Source organism: Pteronotus mesoamericanus, unplaced genomic scaffold, assembly GCF_021234165.1.
Source record: "Pteronotus mesoamericanus isolate MK-2021 breed Mesoamerican mustached bat unplaced genomic scaffold, CSHL_Meso_final contig_101, whole genome shotgun sequence".
In the NCBI taxonomy this organism is placed as follows: Eukaryota; Metazoa; Chordata; class Mammalia; order Chiroptera; family Mormoopidae; genus Pteronotus; species Pteronotus mesoamericanus.
In genome coordinates, this window is record NW_026555001.1 from 17,404,225 (window position 1) to 17,425,587 (window position 21,363).

The 21,363-nt window shown below is 36.2% G+C and overlaps 1 protein-coding gene across 3 annotated transcripts in view; it reads left to right on the forward strand.

Moving 5' to 3' along the window:
- ITSN2 (intersectin 2) overlaps positions 1-21,363 on the forward strand; it is a 114,702-nt gene that overhangs the window by 40,478 nt on the left and 52,861 nt on the right. For 2 of the 3 annotated variants that reach the window (XM_054569072.1, XM_054569083.1), the window contains exons 9-17: positions 1,870-1,933; positions 2,480-2,617; positions 3,087-3,172; positions 3,865-4,127; positions 4,931-5,080; positions 7,403-7,543; positions 8,563-8,650; positions 13,331-13,470; positions 14,497-14,577. In XM_054569072.1, the coding sequence (XP_054425047.1) occupies positions 1,870-1,933; positions 2,480-2,617; positions 3,087-3,172; positions 3,865-4,127; positions 4,931-5,080; positions 7,403-7,543; positions 8,563-8,650; positions 13,331-13,470; positions 14,497-14,577 (1,151 nt within the window). The remainder of the gene's footprint in view (positions 1-1,869; positions 1,934-2,479; positions 2,618-3,086; positions 3,173-3,864; positions 4,128-4,930; positions 5,081-7,402; positions 7,544-8,562; positions 8,651-13,330; positions 13,471-14,496; positions 14,578-21,363) is intronic. The other variant, XM_054569094.1, reaches the window with a different exon arrangement.

Here is a 21,363-nt window from a genome sequence, read left to right on the forward strand (position 1 = left end):
TTTTTTTAACCCAAAAACGTTCTCAGAGCTCACTGAGGAATAATTAGTTGGGTGAGGCTCTGAGCTATTATCAGTGTTTTTCCCTTATGTGATTTCTATTAAATGGCCAGGTTTTTTAAAAAAAGAATGTAAATTTTTTAAGTGATATAATACAAACATTCACTTGCATAATACATGATATATTTGTGTTTGTTCCATGTAGTGTACGTCACTTTGATTAAGAAGACCTGTGTTCAGAGCTCAGTGAAATAATTGCGTTTGGTGGCATTTGTGCTGCTTTTGTAGTGGGGCTGTTGCTGAGGGAGAGTTGGCAGGTGCAGTGCTTGCTCTCTTCTGTACAGAGGGGTTTGGAACAGCCCTGACTCTGGCTGAACTCAGAGCAGGGCCTGACTCCTCTGGTACTCATGGCTCAGGCAGCTGCGAGGAGAGTCGCAGCACGTGCTGCACTAACTAGGGAGACCTTTTCTAGAGAAGCCATGCGATTTCATCTGTAATCAGAAAACCTCAGCTTAGTGCACCAGGAATGAATGCTCCTCTCATACAGACAGGGAGTTTCTGTTCTGGAGTATTTTCATTGAAGATCAGGAAGCCTGTTATAGAAACATAGTTTTGTTTTCTCACCGATGGAGAGAAATGTTGAACAGTTTACTGAACATGGTAAGCATTCAGTGAATGTTAACTATTATACTATCAGATGCTATCATGTAAGTCCCCACTGCACCTTAGATAGACAACTTAGATTAAAGTTTATTTACTACTTTAGCAAATACTTATTGAGCCATCTATATGCTGGGCATGGGACATACATTAGTGAATAAAGCAGTCACAGTTTTTGTCTTTATAGAACTTAGCATAATAGGGAAAACAGGTAAATGAGCAAATAAATGTTACATTGCAGATTGTGACGTGAGATATGAAAGAAATGGGAAGGAAGTGATAGGGTGGACAGAGAAGGCCTTCTGAGAAAGTAACATTGAATTACAACTTAGCAGGTGAGAAGGGCCCAGACACACAGTGATTTTGAATTGTAAGACTTGACTTTGGATGTAGGTGTTCGGGAGAGGGAGGGACAGGGATGACTGATTCCTGGCTTAATGCCCTGAATGGACACTGATGCCATAGAGAAGGGAAGACGAAGAATGGTTTCAGTGAAGATTAGGAAGAGGAGTGTGGATAGGGTTTGAGAGAGTAGTTTTATATATATATATATATATATATATATATATATATATATATATATTTTTTTTTTTTTTCATTTGACATGCTTGGGAAATACGTAAGTAGATTTTTCAGTTACACATAGAAGTCTAAACTTAAGAGGAGAGGTTTGGGCTGGGGATATACATTTGGGAATCATCAGCCTCTAGGTGCTATTTAAAGTCATAGAAATGGATATGAACAGACAGAAAAGAATGTCCAGAATAAGTCCTTGGGAGTGCCAGCATTTACAAGTACAGAGGAAGAGTACGAGGCAAAGGAAAGCTCAGCTCAGAGAGATAAACTCTGAAAATGCTAAGGCAGCTATGCTTCTTGGTGCAGTGGGTGTATAAAAAGGCTCTAGAACTTGACTTCTAAATACTTTGAGAATTGGTGGCTCCATCCTTTGTGTCAGTCACTTGTATACTGTTATATTCTGAAAGGATAGGGAAACATTTGGCTCCACTAATTACTAATTCTAGATTTTAAATTCCTTGAGGGCAGGGAATATGTTTGTTTTGATTACTACTAAATACCAAGTGTCTAGCACATGGTAGAAAGTTCCCAGGATAACAGCAATGTTATTTTACAGGTACAGCTGTGTAGGTTTGAGTGACTTTAAAGAGGCTAAAGAATTTTCCTTTTTTAAAAATGTTTTCCCCCCTCAATCAGGTTTTCAAGCAAGAAATGCCCTTCTTCAGTCAAATCTTTCTCAAACCCAGCTAGCTACTATTTGGTGAGTTTGTCCATTAATTATGATTTTTAACTATACATCCTCTATTATGAGAAAGATACTGTTTCTGTAAAAGTTCATGTCTCAAAGATGTTCTATAAAAGTAGCTATTTGAAAGTTAATGCAACCTTGGAAGCAAATAAAATTGTACAAAATGTTATTCTTGAGAATTTGGCATCTAATTATCTTATGCATAAAACTAGTTTACTTTCATATAATGCCTTCTATGGAGAATTAGGGGATATCTCATTTTTAATGTAGAATTAAATGCGATTTAATAGGTGAATTAACCATAAAAAAAGACAGTACACCTTTTCAGAAGGAATAGTTTTTCTATTTAAAAGCTTCTTTCCTCTCTTTTGTGATATGAACTTAAGGGTAAAAATTAACTCACTTCTCTGTATCTCTGTAAATTTCACTAAAAGAGATTATGGTACCTATTTTACCATCATCATTCCTTTTAAAATAAAAAAATTGAATTCTTTTGAAACCATTTTACTCCAAACTGAGATTTTCTTTCTCAGTTGTGAACGTCCCCATTTCCTTTAGGACTCTGGCTGACATTGATGGTGACGGACAGCTAAAAGCCGAAGAGTTTATCCTTGCGATGCACCTCACTGACATGGCCAAAGCTGGACAGCCTTTGCCCCTGACGTTACCTCCTGAGCTGGTCCCTCCGTCTTTCAGGTGAGTGCCTCTGGAGGGGAAGGGGGAAAGGGAGGGGGGTGGTCTTGATCACTTGGCAGGCATTAGTATTACTTTGAGATTTCCACTGGTTTAGTGAGAGTTAAAATTTACATTGACATTTGATTTTGGAATTTAATGAATTATACTGAGAAGGAATAGGTATTAGAGGTAGGTGTGTTTTCATTGTGTTATTGATAAAAAAAACTGATGACTAAAGAGATTTAGAATAAATTTACCCAAGAACAGCAATTGGCCAAATCATGATTTGATTCCAGATCTCTCTGGCTTGACGATCCATATGCTGCTGTTCGCTGTAATTATCTATGGACCATATTGTGTTTTAAATATGTTTAATATTGAGACAATATTATGAATATTAACCTGCTCTGGTCATTGGCAGTCTATATAGTCTAGTCTAAAATTCCCAGACTGCATGATGCTAAATTTGTTTATTATTTGCTTTTCATAGAGGAGGAAAGCCAATTGATTCCATTAATGGAACTCTGCCTTCCTATCAGAAGATTCAAGAAGAAGAACCTCAGAAAAAACTACCAGGTAACATTGAGTGTTTAAGTTGTATATTTATAGTGAGTTGTCTTCAATTTTACCTTGAAATATAAATAAATATTTAGAATATTTACATTTTAAATATTTTATGTGCTGTAAGAGAAATTATTTCATGAATGGGATGGATTTTGACATCGATAAAATTAAGATTGTCAGAATTGAAAGTATGCAGGAAGAAGAGATAGTGTGTATTTGGCCAGAACATATGTATTAGACATCCTAGTTAACATGTTTCTCCCACTTTAGGAGAAAATATTAGGGCAAACTTTGCGATGAAATCTTTAGCTTTAAAAAGTTTAGATATTGGTTGAAAAAGTACATGTATGGATATTTTAAAATATTAAAAAGTTAATGGCACATATCAAGTAAAACAAATACATAGCCATCCAGCTTGAAAAAAATGCTGAGAAAAAAGTTGAAAAGTATTTTTATTGGCAGGAATAGTTAAAATTATTTCTCTTTTGGGTGGATTCAAACTTATAAATATTTTTCTAAAAATGAGTATTCTTAGAACAGAGATATTTTACTATTTACATTTGAGTTAAAATTATTCTTAGGAGAAGTATCCAAAGAGTGATAGCACTCAAATGATCGATCACAATGCATTAGTGTGTGGAAAATGGATTGCAGGATCTGTGGTCTCTTCCCGTGTAAGGATGCTTACAATGTGCCTTATTTAGTTACTTTTGAGGACAAGCGGAAAGCCAACTATGAGCGGGGAAACATGGAACTGGAGAAGCGACGCCAAGCCCTGATGGAGCAGCAGCAGAGGGAGGCCGAACGGAAAGCCCAGAAAGAAAAGGAAGAATGGGAACGAAAACAGAGAGAATTACAAGAGCAAGAATGGAAGAAACAACTTGAATTAGAAAAACGCTTGGAGAAGCAGAGGGAATTGGAGCGACAACGGGAGGAAGAACGGAGAAAAGAGATAGAAAGACGAGAGGTTATTTTTAAGTTATTTTATTTCCTAAGAAAATCATTACATTTAGTAAGTGGCTATGTTTCCTTCGATTAAAAAAAAAAAAAAGGTTGGTTTTGTAGTGGCTTTTCCTCTGCCTCATACATTCTTACTTATTTCATACAAATCTGAATCTTGCCATGAGGGGTTGTCAGGTGACATCTCAAAGGAGAATAGATTACAGAGCAGAGCAAGGGGCTAAGGTTGGTAAGCCAGAGGAAGGAGTCAGTTTGATCTGGTCATTAAACAAACGTAAACTTAGGGCCCAGAGTTAAGAAAGCAAGGAATTGGAGAGAGAGAAAGATGAGAGTGGGGCGTCAGAGGTCTGGTGAGGAATCAGGAGGCTGGGCTTGCGCAGGCCTGTGGGATAAGCGGTGTTGTGTGGGGTTCCCGAGAGGACTGGCTGTGCTTAAAGGGCTGGGAATGGAGCCCCGTAAATGGCAGTGACACTGAGATATTATGAATAGAAGTTGTTTTCTTCCCTGGTAACCAAAATAAAGGTGTAGTTATTCCTATTTACGTAATATTTTTAAGGAAATCATCCTTTTGTTTATTAAGAGAGAAGTAACTACAACAAGATGAGTGAGGGCCTTGTGAGTCAATCAGCGAGTCTGATGGATGAAGTCACTTCCATGAAAATTCTCTAATTTAGGTCTGTTGATAAAACTAGGTCTGCCCAGTTACCCATAGGCATTCAAATCCTGCCTCGCTTTTACTTTGTCATCCCATCAGTGTTTGAATGATGCAAAATTGTTCATTTAGAAATTAACTTTAATTCATTATTTCAGGCAGCAAAACAGGAACTTGAGAGACAACGTCGTTTAGAGTGGGAGAGAATTCGTAGACAGGAGCTTCTCAATCAAAGGAATAGAGAACAGGAAGAAATTGTCAGGTTAAACTCTAAAAAGAAGAGTCTTCATCTCGAGTTGGAAGCACTGGTATGGCTAAAGTTTAATAAAGTTTAATAACTGAAATTTATCTGAATGATGCTGGAATTACCTGTTGAAAAATGTCATTGTTTTTTAAATCTACCTCATGAATACATTATGTTTTAATGTAATTAAACAGTTATATTTTCATATGTGCTTTTTAACTGGACAGTATAGTCCACTAAAAAAGGATAAGTGACTCAAGATGCTGAGAATTGTGTGGTCTCAGTTCAGATGCTGATAACCCATGTCCCCTTGGGCAAGACACTTCCCTTTTCTGTGCCATACTTTGCCCATCTATGAAATGAAACGTTGTGCCATCTCCGTAGTTTTCTGTTTTCACACTGGTCTCTGGAAGGTGGCTGCAGAGGGATGAGCTGAAGGTGGGAGCCGGGAGCCACAAGGCCAGGGCAGCGCCTGCCTTTCCCGGTTCTTCTGCACTTCACAACAGGGAGGCCACATTTATCTGCTTTACTTTTACTGGCACTTTATCTGAGATTTGCTTGGAAACAAGGGTTCTACTGCTAAAAAGAAAAAGTGATTTGAAACTGCTCTTGTAAATCTCTATTATGATTCCTTCCAGTTCTGTAGGACTGTGGTATATTAGTTATTATTGACCATTATACTTACTAATTTTTACACACCAGATGTCAGAGGGTCAGGTTATTTAAAATACTTTGAAATGCAAGATGAAAAGCTGTAAAGAGTCTGGGTAAGACATACTCTTCTACTCTAATTCTAGAATCCCATAAGATATAAAGGGTCTGCATAAGACATACTATTTTGCTGTAACCCTGGAATCTTCTAAGATACAAAGGGTCCAGGTAAACATTGTTATTCTACCGTGAACCTAAAATCCCATAAATCTGATCTGATAGTATAGTAGGGTTTTGCAAAAATGCATGTGTTACCATGTGGTAGAGACAAATTTAGGTCTTATTTAATTATTTGGTGGGTGACTTGAATTACATTTTTTAAATTACAACAGTATTTTTAGTTTTAAAGATACTATTGTATGCCTTCAAATGGATAGGAAAGCATACCACAATTTTAATCATGCCACAGTACTACAAACAGGCCTAAAAAAGTTGAACTTCTTTGTATAGCTAATTGGGTATCTGTCTAAACTATCACCTTGACTATATATTTTTCCTTAAAAATATAATGGGAAGAGACCTTAAGATGGATTATTTTTCTGTCGAGAACTGGGGTAATGCAGTAGTGTAGATTATTGTGCCAAGTCTGAAAAGGTCCAGGGCCTGTACTTATGCTTGCTGAAGATGATAACGTCAGCTCTAGGATGACACAGCATATTCCCTTTAGATTGTATTCCTCAAATATGAAGTTTTGATTATCAGTGTGTTTAAATTAGGGGTCTCATTTCTTTTCACCCCACTGTAATAGTTTGCTAAGGCTGCCATACCAGCATACCACAGACCACGTGGCTTAAACAGCAGACATTCATTCTCTCACAGTTCTGGAGGCTGTACATCCAAGGCCAAGGTGTTAGTGGGTTTGGTGTCCCGTGAGGCCTCTCTGTTTGCAGATGGCCACCTCCCTGCTGTGTCCTCACATGGTCTTTCCTCTGCCTCAGCTTCTCTGGTATCTCTTCTGTGTCCAAGTTTTCTCTCCCTTTAAGGACAGCAATCAGATTGGAATAGGGCCCACTCATGTGACCTCATTTAACCTTTAGTTGCTTCTTTAAAGGCCCCTTCTTCCATATACAGTCACTTTCCAAGGTACTGAGGGTTAGGATATAACATGAAATTTGGGGGGCACAGTTCAGCCCATAAAACCTCACCCTTCTTCTTAGCCTCCATTGAGAATCTCTGCTCTCAATTTTTTCTCCCTACTTCTCAGAAATAAAGGGAAAAAGAATATTATTATAGGAAAAGAGAATTGTAGCCAAAAGGCCCTCCTGGATATTGTTTCATTAGAGGAAATTAGATGGCAATGTTGAGGGTAGAAATAGAAGCTCAAAGAAGGTATGCTAAATACCACGTGTGAAATTTATTCCTCGTTATTCTTTGAGATTGTCTCTATTTTAATGTTATAAATTAATGCCTCAGTGCTGAACTCAGAAAAAACTTTGTGTTGTATTTGTGCTTTCTCATCCTATTATGGGTTCTTGTGCTCTGAAAATGGTGCATTTTCTGCTAACAATTCTCCTGAGTCAAAGATGCAACTGAAAAACATACTCCATTTGGTTTTTGGTATTTATCGTAGACTGAATATAAATAACATTTAAAAATTTAAATAAAGATATTATTTCCCTGATAACTTTTTTGTTAGCATGTTATCTTACCATATATTTATATGCTCTTCCTATAGAATGGCAAACATCAGCAGATCTCAGGCAGACTTCAAGATGTCCGACTCAGAAAACAAACTCAAAAGACTGAGCTAGAAGTTCTGGATAAGCAGTGTGACCTGGAAATTATGGAAATCAGGCAGCTCCAACAAGAACTTCAGGTAAATCCCTTGCTGCTGAATTGTCCGTAAACATGAACAGTTATTAATAATTCTTCCTAGTAGAGTGGTTTTGGTTTTGGGATCAAGAACCCCTTTGAGTCTCTAATAGAACCATTTTCCCAGAAGGATGTGAATGTACACAATCTTGTGTACAATATCAGGAAGCTCGTAGACTCCCTAAAACTCCGGTAGACATCTGGTTAATATTTATACATAAATGGACATTTATCCCTTCGTATTTTAAGTTTTGAATACACACACACACACACACACACACACACATATTAAAATAAGGTTACTGCATCTACTCTTAGGAAATTTTGAAATAGCATTGTTCTTTTCAGAATTATGATGAGAATGTTGAATATGTCTCTCAGGACATACTCATGACACAATTCTTTTCTTTACTTGTGCATTAAAATCTAGTTCATTTACTGGAGTTTGCAGAATGGGGACTCTAGAAGCATTCTGTATCTCTAGAGTCCTCTTACCAAATTTTTCTTTCTATGTGGACTGATAGTTAATCAGCTATTTTTTCACTTTGTCACAGCACATGTAGGCAAAGGCCAAATAACATTTCTCATCTGACTTAAAACTGCTTCCTTAGTTATCCCTGAAGTTTTAGTCCCTCTTTGACATATACTCTTTTATCCTGGAGTGTCATGGCCTGCTCACAAATGCCACTTAGTGCAGATACCAGAAGCACCTCTTGGCCCAGACCCCCTATTGTCTATCAATATGCTGAAAAGCGCAAGGTCTCCAGGTGTGCCCCATTAACAGGGGCTTTCTTCACCACTTTTAATTTCAGCCAGTCATTTATAAATGGATTTATGTTTAAGTATTTGTATTTTCAATCATGTGTACTTCCATTCTAGTTTATTCATAAGTTGTGAGCAGTTTACAACTACATATTACTGCTATATCAAGTTTCAAGAGTGATTAAATCATGTTTTGAAGTTTGCAAAAAATCTGTAGACATTCCACAGTTTTAATCAAGCATTACTTTTTCTTTGTATAAGGACTATCAAAATAAGCTTATCTATTTGGTACCTGAGAAGCAATTATTGAATGAAAGAATTAAAAACATGCAGCTCGGTAACACACCTGGTAAGTCTCTAAGGTTTGTTTTGCCTTTTATTCTCTTCTGAATGACTGTATCAGTCATATTCTGTTACTTTTTAAGATAGCATTATTGTGCTATAAGTAACATTTTTGTCATTTGTTGAAAATTTCAAATTAATGTGAAAAATATAGATGTTAGAGCATTGTATTAATAAAATTATATAAAAATAAGTAATAATTGTGGTTTGTCTTCCTATCTTGATAAGATTTTTATTTATATATTTCAAATATCAATAAAAAATATTAGAGTACAATTAAACAACATCAGGTTTGATTCCAGCACAAGACAAGACTAGCACAAGAAATATGTCCATTTTGGCCAAATTCTGCACAAATTGTAAAGAACTGTTTGGGAGTAGACTTTACCATCTGGCTAAATCTTGGGATTCTAGGGCGATAGTATATAGCAGTGACAGGCCTAAGCAGAATGGTATGCCATTCCCAGACCTCTTATATCATCTAACTCTGATTTACATAAAGAATTTTACCAACTTACCTGATACCTGTGGAACAAAATATGCTAAGATAATTTGTGGGAATGTAACATTTTTCTTGATTCAAGTCCCAATCAGAAAACTGATTTTAAAAATATATACATCAACATTGGATAGAATTGCCGATAACAATGTAGCAGAAAGGTTTATTTAAAGGAAAGTCAATTTGCAAATGTTGGGTTAGAATTTGCTAACGTATCCTAAATATCTCCCATTAAATATTTGATTGAGTACCTGTCAGTCTTTCCCTTCCAGGGTTCTTTATTACATTTTTGGCTGTTGAGAAGTTCCAGTTAATAGCATCCTTCTTTTTGCCCAAGTTCTCAACAAATTGAGAAATAAAGCAGAGGGACAAGACATATGAGAGACCAAAATGTCACCTCATTATTGATAAAGCTGATACTGGACATGGCTTATCTGGGAGTGGAAAGCTGAACCTATAAAACACGGGAGGCATGATCCAAGTGGAATGCAGGCTTCCTGTGGGCAGCTCACTCTCAAGAAGGCAGGGGTGTAGACTGTGTATGCCCCGGTCCTTACTTTGAGTTCACCAGCTAGTGAAGGAGATAGGAAGAAGCTGGGAATCTTGTGCTAGTGAAGGGCCCTTTGCTGTATGAAAGAAACACTGAGAAGAGAGAGTTCACTCTCGTGACCTACTCTTTGCTATGCCTCCCACCTTCCCATACTATGGTCTGTCCATGTCTCTTCTCAGACAGTCTTTTCTTGCATGTGATTTTTTTCTTGACTGTTCAAAGTGTATCAGCTCCCACCTCGCCCTCCACCCTTCAACAAGCTTTCCAGTGGCAGGACGGCCAGCCCTCCAGGTCTGTACAGTGGCAGAAAGTATGTCATCATCCTCATTGTTGTTAGTGTTTGCATTGTGAATAGATTATAGAATATATCTTACTGAGGACTTTATTAGAGCTACTCTTTCTCTGTGTAATGTGATCCAGTTCAGCTTTTTATCTGTCTACCTACCTACCTACCTACCTATCATTCCTGTAGTTCAGTTCAACATAGTAAGCTTTTGTTTGGAATTTGCAAAGTGCCTGGTATCGCTTAGATTCTTCTCTACATACAGTTAGACTATTTAAGATTACCAACCATGTGCCAAGCACCATGTTAGGCAGTTTTCATACATTATTTTCTTTATTATTTACCACAGCCCTGTGAGGTAGTTGTTATTCCCTTTGTGCAGCTTGGGAAAACTGAGGATCAGAGAGATTAAATAGTTGCCCAAGAGGGTGCAATGGTAGTTCTCAAATTCTTGTCTGTCTCACTCTGAAGCCCGCTGTGCTACCATATTGCCGCCTTCTCTTTCAGTTACCTCACGCAGGGCACCTAGATAAATACAATATTCAAATTCAGTATTTATGTCTATTATTAGTGGTGTTCATTTTGAAAAGTACTAAGAATATATATAAACTGTTATTTTTTACATTGCTTATCTTTCAGCTTAACTAGGCTCTGAACTACTTGAGAGGATCCATGCCTTATCCTTCTTTATTTTTTTACCTTTCATTGAACATGGTGTGGTGCCTTGTATATAGTAGAAGCGTAGTTTAATAATTAAATATTTGTCGAAATACTGCAAAGCTATTAGAATTATAAGAGAATTTGATGAGGTGCCTTGATTAAAAAATTAGCATATAAAATTCAGTAACTTTCTATATCAAAAGTATTTAATTAGAAAATATCATGAAAAAGGTCTCATTTACATTAACATTTTCATTGTTATAAATAAAGAAGAAATGTATAGTTCTAAACATTTACTTATAAAAGATTCCTGACTTAGGTAGATACATATGTTCCTGAACGAACTAGTTCAGAATTATAAAGATGTCAATTCTCTGCTAGTTCAGAATTGTAAAGATGTATTCAGTTCCTCTCAGATTTCTTTAAATGAAACTTTTCAAGATAATTCACAAATTCACGTAGAAGAGAAAATTCACGTGCAAGATTAGGCAAGAGTTGAAAAGAAACATTGGTGGACAGAAGAAACTAATTCTATTAGATATCAAAACATGTTATGAAAGCTATAGCACCGAAAATAATGTGTTATTGTTCAGAAATACACACATAGAACAGTGGAACTGAATAGAGAATCTAGAAACAGGCTTGTGTATATGGCAATTTAGGATAAGGTAAATTCGACATTTGATGTCAGTAGGAAATGGTTGGACTTTCAATAATCATTATCATTTCAGTAAGTGATTTGGAGGACAATTGATTATCTGAAGAGGGCGGAGAAGCTCTTTACATCACTCTACATACAGAAATAAATTCTGGATAAAATTAGAATCTAAATGTGTAAAATAATTCTAGAAAATATATTAAAGAGAGAAAAACAGCTTTATAATCTTGGTGTCAGGAAAGGCTTCAAACAATATGTAGAGCTATGAAAGAAAATATTTACAGATTTGATAACATAAAAATGAAAAACTTTTTCATGATGAAAAATATAATAGGAAAAATTTGAAATATGCCTAATTACAATAAGAATTTAGAGTTTTACAAATCAGAAATTAAGATAACCCAATAGGGAAAAAAAAATGCGCAAAGGATGAGATGAGGCAATTCAAGAGGATGGCCAATAAACATAAATAGATGTTACTCGATTTCAATAGTTATCAAGAAAATGCAAATTAGTACTTGAACAACAATAAAAACATAATATTTATTTTGCTGCCGATTAGCAAAGATGAAAAGGGATCAATAATATCCACTGTTGATCAGGGTATACAGAAACAGGTACTTTGGTGTCATTGTATATTGGTACAGCTTTTTTGAAGGGCAGTTGAACAGTTTCTCAAATGTTAATGTGTTCAAATTCTTTAACATCGGAATTCTTTCATTTACTAGTCTTATAGAATGCTTTCACATATGCATTAAAATGTATGTACATGGATATTTCTTGTAGCATTTTTATGTCATAATAGAAAATTAGAAGCTACCTGAATGCCAGTCAAAAAGGGAATAGTAAATTATAGAGTAGCCATAATGTGGCTTACCGTGAAGCAGTGTTAAAGAATGTGGTAGATTTGTATGTCTCTCTTGGTAATATGTGTTATTAAATTTAAAACAAATTGCTGAGCAATGTAGATGATATGACCCCATTAAAACCCCATGGAAATAAATGTTGATTATGCACATATCTACATGTAAATGCCTAAGAGGGGAGTTAGCTGTAGGTTGAGGTGAAGGGGACTTTTTCACTTTTACTGTATATGCTTCATTTTATATTATGCTAGCTTTTTAAAATATTTTTATTGTTTTATACTAACTTTCTTTACTTTTAAAAACATAATAAAGTTTAAATATGTACCTAAATAGACAGTAAGATTGCTATTGTAATTTATTGTAATACAATCTGCATTATATATTTCCATCTAGTTTCTCCATTCCTGCCTATGTAAGAGATGGCTATATAAAATGAAGCTCTCTGTTCTTATCTCCTAAAATAACATTACTAGATAATCCAGTTAGTAATATTTATCGAGTCCTTGCTGTGAATATTTCCCTATTCTTGGAGGCACTACGAATAAATAAAAAGCTATGTTAATAATAGCTGCTATTAATTGAGTATTTGCTGTTGGCCAGACTCTATGCTAATGGCTTTATAGCTATCACCTCATAAATAAAGTACAGGATCTGGCACAAGTAATGCCCCTTTTTTATTAAAAAATCTTTTAACTACAAAATCATGTAATTCTGTAACATAACAATATCCCACTCAAGCACACCACTTGACATTTTAGATGAAATGTTCAAATTAAAACTATAAATTTTTACACCCATATTATTACCCTACTAACCACACTCAAGCAGGCATTACTTCTGCTGGACTCTGTAGGTGATATGATGTCCACTGTATAGAGGCAGAGCTTGAGGATCAGATTGGTGAAATGCCTTACCCAAGTGGAGCACCCCTCAAGTCCTGGTGCTTGAGTACTGAACTGGTGCTTACACATTTCTATGTGAAGATCTTCCAAGGATCTGATCTGGAAAGGGCAAATGACTGCTGAGTTTTTCTCTTTAGTTGATCCACATTATGCATGTACACCTTTGTCTTGTTCTAGTTACAGCAATTTGACCAATCAGTAAGTGTCAATTACTTGTGAAGACATAGGAATTTCTATCATGTGTAAACTGTCTGATGTCTGTATTTCAGATTTAGGGATCGATCTACTTCATAAAAAATCATTAGAAAAGGAAGAATTATGCCAAAGACTTAAAGAACAGTTAGATGCACTTGAAAAAGAAACTGCATCTAAGCTATCAGAAATGGATTCATTTAACAATCAACTAAAGGTATTTATCTTCTATTATATTCATTTTTAGTTAGCTGCCTTCTTATATTTATTTTAATAGGATGAATAAGATGCTGTTATTTTTATAAGTAGTACATTATCATAATTAATAATTTGAGTTATACTGGAATTGCAAGGTTGTTTTTAATGTTCCCTGTAGATATAAACAGTGTGTCGTGTAACTAAACATATCCTTTACCATGTTTTCAGCTTTTGATGGCTGCTTTTATTGGCATTTATACACCTTAAGGAAAATTGCCTTCATTAGTATTAAGAGAACTAATCTCAGTTCTCTAATCTTAGGCAAAATTCTAAAATGGGGAATATGGAAAATTTATAATAGCCCTGGCAGCAGAAGCTCTTCTAACACACTAAATTCTTTGTTTTTATTTGTTACAATTTAATTTAATTAACCTTCATGAAATAATGCAATAATCAGTGAAATCTAAGACATACTCTGGCACTATAAACTTTGCATGAGAAATAAGACCATGATTCATTATTTGCTGCAGTGCAGAGCAGAAGTCCAAAATATGTACTGTGTGCTTCATTCTGTGCAGAATTAGTTGTATACTGAAGCCATACCTATGAAAGAAGGTATTAAAAGATAAAAACCAGACTGATGGCACATCATTCAAATTTGAGAGTTATTCCCTCTCAACACGGGAATTCCCTTGTTATTCCCTTGTTATTCTCTTTCTAACAGCATAAAGTTTTCAGAGCATAAAGTATTACATAATTTTTAGGCAGCTCTTTGATTTTTCTCTTGCTGACTTTTTTAGAATAACATTACACAAACTCTAGAATAAACACTTAAAAGAGACATGTGGGTTCAGTTAAGGAGGAGAAATTTGAGGTGCATAATGTTAATAATATATTTCACACAAGTATATATTAGATAGAAAAAAAAATTTTAACTAAGTAATTTGTCATTGATGGACAGACAAACCAGCCACGTTAACTTCCCTACATTTTTTTTTTAATTTGTACATAGTTTAATTGGCTTTTTATCTGCCTTATCTTACAGTGTGGGAATATGGATGACTCTGTTCTTCAGTGCCTTTTGTCTCTGCTAAGCTGTCTCAACAACCTCTTCCTCTTACTTAAGGTTATTTTCTAATATCTAGCTCCTTTTCTTTGAGTTATTTTCTTTTTTTAAAAAAAACTAGCCTATTCTTTGCATTTATCTGAGTATCTTTGTTTGAAATAACATATACAATATAGACCTTCTTTCTTTCTGCTTGCTTGAATATCCTTCTGCTGTCTAACTGCCTGTTTGAGTCTAATGCCAGAAATCAGTATGGTTGCCCAGAGTAACCTTTCTCATGAAGAGCCCAAGACTCTCAGAAATATTACCTGGTTCCCTTACATTTTCCCTATGAGTTGGGTTAACTGATTAGATGATTACTGATTGAATTAAAAGGAAAGCTAAGGGAATGTGAAATTAAATCATTTAGCCATATCAGTAAAAAAAAATCATTGTTTAAAATAAAACTTTTACTTGCTGAATCTATAGCAGGGTTATATCATGTATATACCAGCTTGCTTACTACTACTGCTCTATGGGAAAATCTTAACCAATAATGCACGGCAGCTTTAGTTCCATCAAGTTACCAGGCTTCATGTTTAGACAAGCTTGCACTTCAGATAAAAATGTTTAAATCACATGTATAAATAAATAATTCACTTTATTATATATAGCATACAGGGTAGTTAAAACACTCAGTGATTTCTGTTTTAATATATGACATGTCCTCAAATAATGTTTTATTCAGGGTCGTTTTGTTGTAGCATTGATGAGGAACTTAACTCTTGTTTATAACAATTAGCCTATGGTAAAATTGGCTTATACGATGTTTCAATAAAAGTCAAAGAACCTGTTGAAGACATTAAGTGACAACTTACTATGGTTTAAAGAAAGCTGGTTTAAATTCACTACTTGCTTACCATGGTAAATTTTGACTGCATCCTATTTGGGACTAGAATGGACGGCAGTAGGCAGTAGCATGCGTATGCACAGCGAAGACAGGAATGTGATAAGTAGAGCTCATTTGTTACAGAAGCAAAGGCAAGACAAATTAGAAAGATAGTATCAGCCTTTCCTTTATTGTTATAGCATGAATGACCAGATTATCTGATTTTAGAACTTTGGCTACAGATTGCACAAAAATTTAAACCTAAATTTCTTCATCTGTAAAATGGGGTTTGATGATGATGTGTGGACTATACTGAAACACATAAACCTGATTCTTTCACTTAGCGTTTAATTCTCCACAGGCCAGCAGATTATTCTTAGCTCTTGTTTTACTTTCTTCCTTCTGCTTCCTGCCCTGCAGCCTTTCCCTGCTTGTTGATACTTTCATCAGGGACAACTAGGAAACTAAAAGGTGCTGAGACACTTATACTGTCAAAGTGGTCGGGAGACCAGCTGTGGTGTCACAGAAAACAAGAATAGAGTCCTTCTGTAACCCTCATGGTAAAGTGATACAGAGCAATCAGTTAATGTAATAATGAAAAATATCCATTGAACTGTCAGCAAGCAGGCCTTTAAAGACCTTTTTGAAAGTGCTGTTCCAGTTGAGTGATAAGCAGAAGCTGGATTGCAGCAGATCAGGAATGAATAGGAATTGAGAAAGGGTTAAGAGTGGGAACAGCTCTGTAGGAGGAGGATGAGGAGAGCATGAAGTCAAAGGAAAGGTTCTGTTTTTGGAAGAAAGACTTGAAGGACAAAGGATACAAAGTCTGGTTATGCAAGGAGAGTAAGTTCTGGGATCTAATGTGCAGCATGATGATCATAGTTAAAATATTGCACTGTATACTTAAAGTTTTTAAGAGGATAGATCTTAAAGTTCTTACCACTGAGAGAGAGAGAACTATGTGAGGAGATTGCTGTTTTAATTAGATTGACTGCGGTGATCATTTCACAGTGAATATGTATATTGAAACATCAATATATGAGGTCTGTCCAGAAAGTATCCAGCCATGCTACATTTATTGAACAAGATACAAGAAACATTGTATGTGGGACAATGATGCCTGAGTCTTCTTCAAAGTAGGCGTCTTGGGACCTCATACCGTTCTCCCAGTGTCTCTTCCACTGTCCAAAAACACTTTGCAAAATCCTTTGTGGAAATAGCCATCAGCTGCCCTGTTGTATTTTCCTGAATCTCATCGACAGTCTGAAATCCCTTCCCTTTCAAAGGTGATTTTATTTTTGGGAAAAGCCAGAAGTCACAATGCACCAAATCGGGGTAGTAGAGAGGCTGAGTCACCTGGGTGACTTGATGTTTCACCAAAAAGTCTACAAGAGAGGTGATGCATGAGCAGGCATGTTGTTGTGATGAAGCTGCCGGTCACCAGTTGCCCACAGCTGTGGCTGTTTTCATCGTGTTGCATCTCTCATCAACAAAGAACATTGAGGCAGTACTTCTTCTTAATTGTTTGGCCTGGAGGGGTGTACTCACTACGGACAACACCTTCCCAACCAAAAACCACAGTATACAAGTGGAAAATGCGAGGGCCACACAGTACACATGCTCACTCAATGGAATCTACCACCTCCATTGACTAGGATGGTAAAGTTGTCATTCTTCACACTTGTGCACTCCAATCCACTCTCAGCTGCCAGATTACATCGATGTCATGTAAACCATTCTCATTATGTTAACAATGGCTGGAGTTTTTCTGATGAGACCTCATATACAATTTTTATTTGTCAATTATACCTCAATAAAGTTGGAGGTAGGGAAGGAAAATTGAGATCAGCCTTGGCAGTGGCATCAGCTTTCTGTGAGGCATATGGCTATATGGTGAAGGGACTGTTTCTATTAGGACAGAAGAATGGAAGTGGATGGTTAGGCAGCCATATCCAACTCAGTGTCATAATGACGATTGCCTGGCTCAAGCCAAATATTTTATTGCCAGATTACCAGCACCTAGTGCATATAACATAGTGGGTGGCAATAAATACATGTTGAATGAATGAATGGTTTTGAATGTTCTGTCAGAAAATATGCAGCATTTAGGGTTACTATGTAAAGTTTATGAGAAAAAAATAGAATTAGTCAAAAAACAGCAGAGAACCATGCATTTCAGATTTTAGGAATGCTTCTGACTCTGTGTAATTTATTCTTTTAAGTAAAGGCTATTTTTTAAATGCAAAAGAAAGGTAGGAAGAAAGACAGATTTGAAGGAGACAATAAAGGGAAGGAGTAGAAAAGTGAGAGAGATTGAGTGAGATGGAATATATAAGGTGGTGGTTGATAGAGCAAATTCCCAAGGAGCAAATTAAGATAATCCAGAGCATAGATTGAAGGATTAGATAAAAAGAATATTTCCAGTTTTACACATGGGGAAAAGATGGGTGTGAATGCAGCTAAATTTGTTGGTGGATAGTAGGAAGTTGACAGCTTCAAGACTTAAAATCAGAAGCAAGTTGGACCATTGCAAGGAATCTTCCTTATGGAATAACTCAAACGGGACTAGAAGAAATGGGCATGGATGCAAGAAGTTTTCCTGATTTTGAGATGGAAAGATGAAGTTCTAGTCCCATGGTTTAATGAGGCACAGTTACTAGCTGATAGTGAGGAGAATGAATGGAATATTAGGAACTTTTGAGAGAGAAGTAGACATCTCTATCTATTTCTGGGGTGGAGTGTGCAAGCTTAGTAGAAAAATCAGTAGGTGTCCCGAGCATTGTTAGATGCCTGTTTGAAGTTTTCAGTCATGAACTTAAATTGAAAACAGCATTTTTAATTGTATCATTTTTCTCCTCCAAAGTTCAGCTGCTTAGGGTGTATAAACACCCAACTGAATGCTGATGAAGTGACTTCATAGATATATACAGGTTTGAGGTTTTAATAGACATGGCCAAACAGAGAGGAACCAGGGAGTTACAACCTCTGACACAGTAATTATGATAAAGGTGAACTCTGAAATGCAGACTTGGACCTGCAGAGGTGTAGGGGAGAGGAAGGGTTGCTGATGACGAAAGGGAGAATGATGGGGTCAGCAGAATGGAGGTCCAAGTGAGTGGGAAACTGTTGAAATGGATGTACCATGGGTAAGCTTGAAGGATAAGATTTTATATTCGAAGAATGGGATATTTGATCCATGGTAGTCTGTTTCTGATGAAGGCAAGATTCAGGGTATGATAATGTGAATAATGGGTTAGGTGGAGTAAAAGAGATCATTGTTGAGGAGAGCATACTGAGAGTTGAGGTTTTGAATGGGTCATCTGTGCAGTTGTCAAAGTCTTAGAGAAGGTGAGTGGATGAGGATCAGCGACCAGGCGATGCGTACACAGCAATAGGAAGGGGAGGGTGGTATTGCTAGATGATATGAGCCTCAGAAAAACAGGAAGTTTCTAAGAGTAAGAAGAAATAATTGTCTGTAAATGGCAACAAAGAGCATGGAAAAATACTAAAGTTACCCCTCTGACCCTAATTTCAATAGAATGTGTTATAATTAACAGAGAGAAATAGAAAAAAGGTAGTATCCTGAGAGATCAGCCTAAAAAAGCAAGGAGGTAAGGAATTTCCATTCAGAGAAGGCATGTGGCATGTGGGAGGCTCCTGACCACTAAGAGGAAGTTCTAGGGCAGCAAAGGGGTTGGAAGACAGGAATGTTGCGGGGTTGGGTCGGATCAGGGGATAAGCAGCATTAAAAGCTGAAAATTCAGGTGGTAAAGAATGGTGACAAAGGCTAGGTCAATTGTCAGGTGAGATGGGATTGGTCCCAATGGTCTTGAAGGAAAATAATAGGCATTTGGTTCTAACTCTGTGATCCTTTTCTCCAAAGTGGGATAAAATAGGAGGAGGTATAGACCTAAAGAGCTGCAGGACAACATCAATAATAAATGTTTGTTTCTAAGCAGAGGTTCTTAACCACTTTTGTGCCATGGACTCTTCAACAGTTAGATAAACTCTCTGGACTCCTTCTCAGAGTAATGGTTTAAATGTATAAAATGAAATATATAAGATTATAAAAGAAAATTAATTGTAAGAATCATGAAATATTTTTAAAATAAATTTGTGCCCTGGCCAGTGTAGCTCAGTGGATTTAGTGCTGGACTGCTAAATGAATGGTCTCGGGTTTGATTCCCAGTTAGGGCACATGCCTGAGTTGTGGGCCAGTTCCCAGGTTGGGGGGTGTACAAGAGGCAACCAATTGATGTTTCTCTCACACATTGGTGTTTCTTTCCCTCTCTTTCTCCCTCCCTTCCCCTCTCTCTAAAAAATAAATAAAATCTTAAAAACAAATTTGTGAGATAGTAATTATGTCCTATATGAATGAATTAAATAACAAGATCTGGTGACAGATATAATAATGTAATTTTGAACTCAAGATATATTATAATACGAAAATATCTGTGATTTCTGTTGGTGAAAAATATCATCAGTACAGCTAATATTACCATGGCTTGTTGCTTATATTTAGAGTTGAAGAAAATGCTATATTTCAGATAGAAGTTAGTGAAAGTAAGGGTTAATCTTGTTCCTGGACCCCTGAATTCTGTTAAAAACAAGAACAACTTTGAATTGTCTGTCGCCCGCCTGTGAAGAGTGAAAAGGTGACTTGCCAATTTCTGCATCTGCTTGTTCTGCCAGTTACAGAGATTAGTATGATAAAATCTTCCACTGTGATTTTGGATTTGTTTTTTCCTCTTTTATTTTTCTTAGATTTTTTTTAATAGATTTTGAAGCTGTGTTATTATGTGCACACAGCCCCCAACGTTACAAAGCCTAGTAAGTCAGGCTTTCTGAATTTCTGAAAGAGCAGAGATTCAACCCAGATAAGTCAGGATTTAACATTAAATGATTATATTAAGAGAACAAAACTGAACATTTATAAGATAAGTGTTCAACTTAAGAAGCTATAGCCCTGGCTGGTGTGGCTCAGTGGATTGAGTGCTGACCTAAGAACTAAAGGGTCACTGGTTCAATTCCCAGTCAGGGCACATGCCTGGGTTGCAGGCCAGATCCCCAGTGGGAGGTGCGTGAGAGGCAACCACACATTGATGTTTCTCTCCCTCTTTTTCTCCCTCCCTTCCCCTTTATCTAAAAATAAATAAATCTTTTTTAAAAAAGCTATAAAAGACTAACATAATCAAGCGAAAAAAAAGTAGAAGGCAATTAATGAAACAGAAGACAGACATTTAATACAGAGAATCAAGAAAGCCAGAATTTGACTCTTTTAAAGACTAATAAAATTTTTACTTGAAAAATTAAAAAAAAATAATTAAAAAAAAAAACATGAAGTGTTCCTAAAACAACTTTTTTATTTTTAACTCACTTGCCCACAAACCTGACCTGAATGGCTGGGAAGCTGTTTATAGTCCTTACATATTTCGCTGAAGAAATACTCATGCATTTGATTATAGAGTGCTTACCACAAACTCTGCTAGCTATTACATGATATACACGTATTGTATAAATCCCTTACAATGGCCTGTAAATACTATATAATCCAGGATCATTTCTGGAAATTCCTGAGTTTCACCCATCACCACCAGCTCTTTTCCTGAAGAAAACTTGGCACTGTACCTTGCCCAAGGCAGCCTTCCTCATTTGCCTGATTAGATTCTGGTGAAGTATGTTCCTGCCTTGAAAAAAAATTAAAATAAAAAATAAAGACTAATAAAATTAACAAACCTTCGGCAAGACTGATTTGAAAAGCAGAAATAAATAAAATTGGAAGTGAAAAGGAAATATGACTAAGTATATTGCAAACATTAAAAAACAAGAGGATATTATGACAGATTTTTGCACATGAATGTAAAAATGTAGATGAAGTGAACAAATTGCAGTTTGCCAAAAATGACTCAAAACCAACTCCCTAAAACCGAATCTAGACCCAGAGTTTTTACTGAAGGAACAAGTAATTCCAGTCTCAC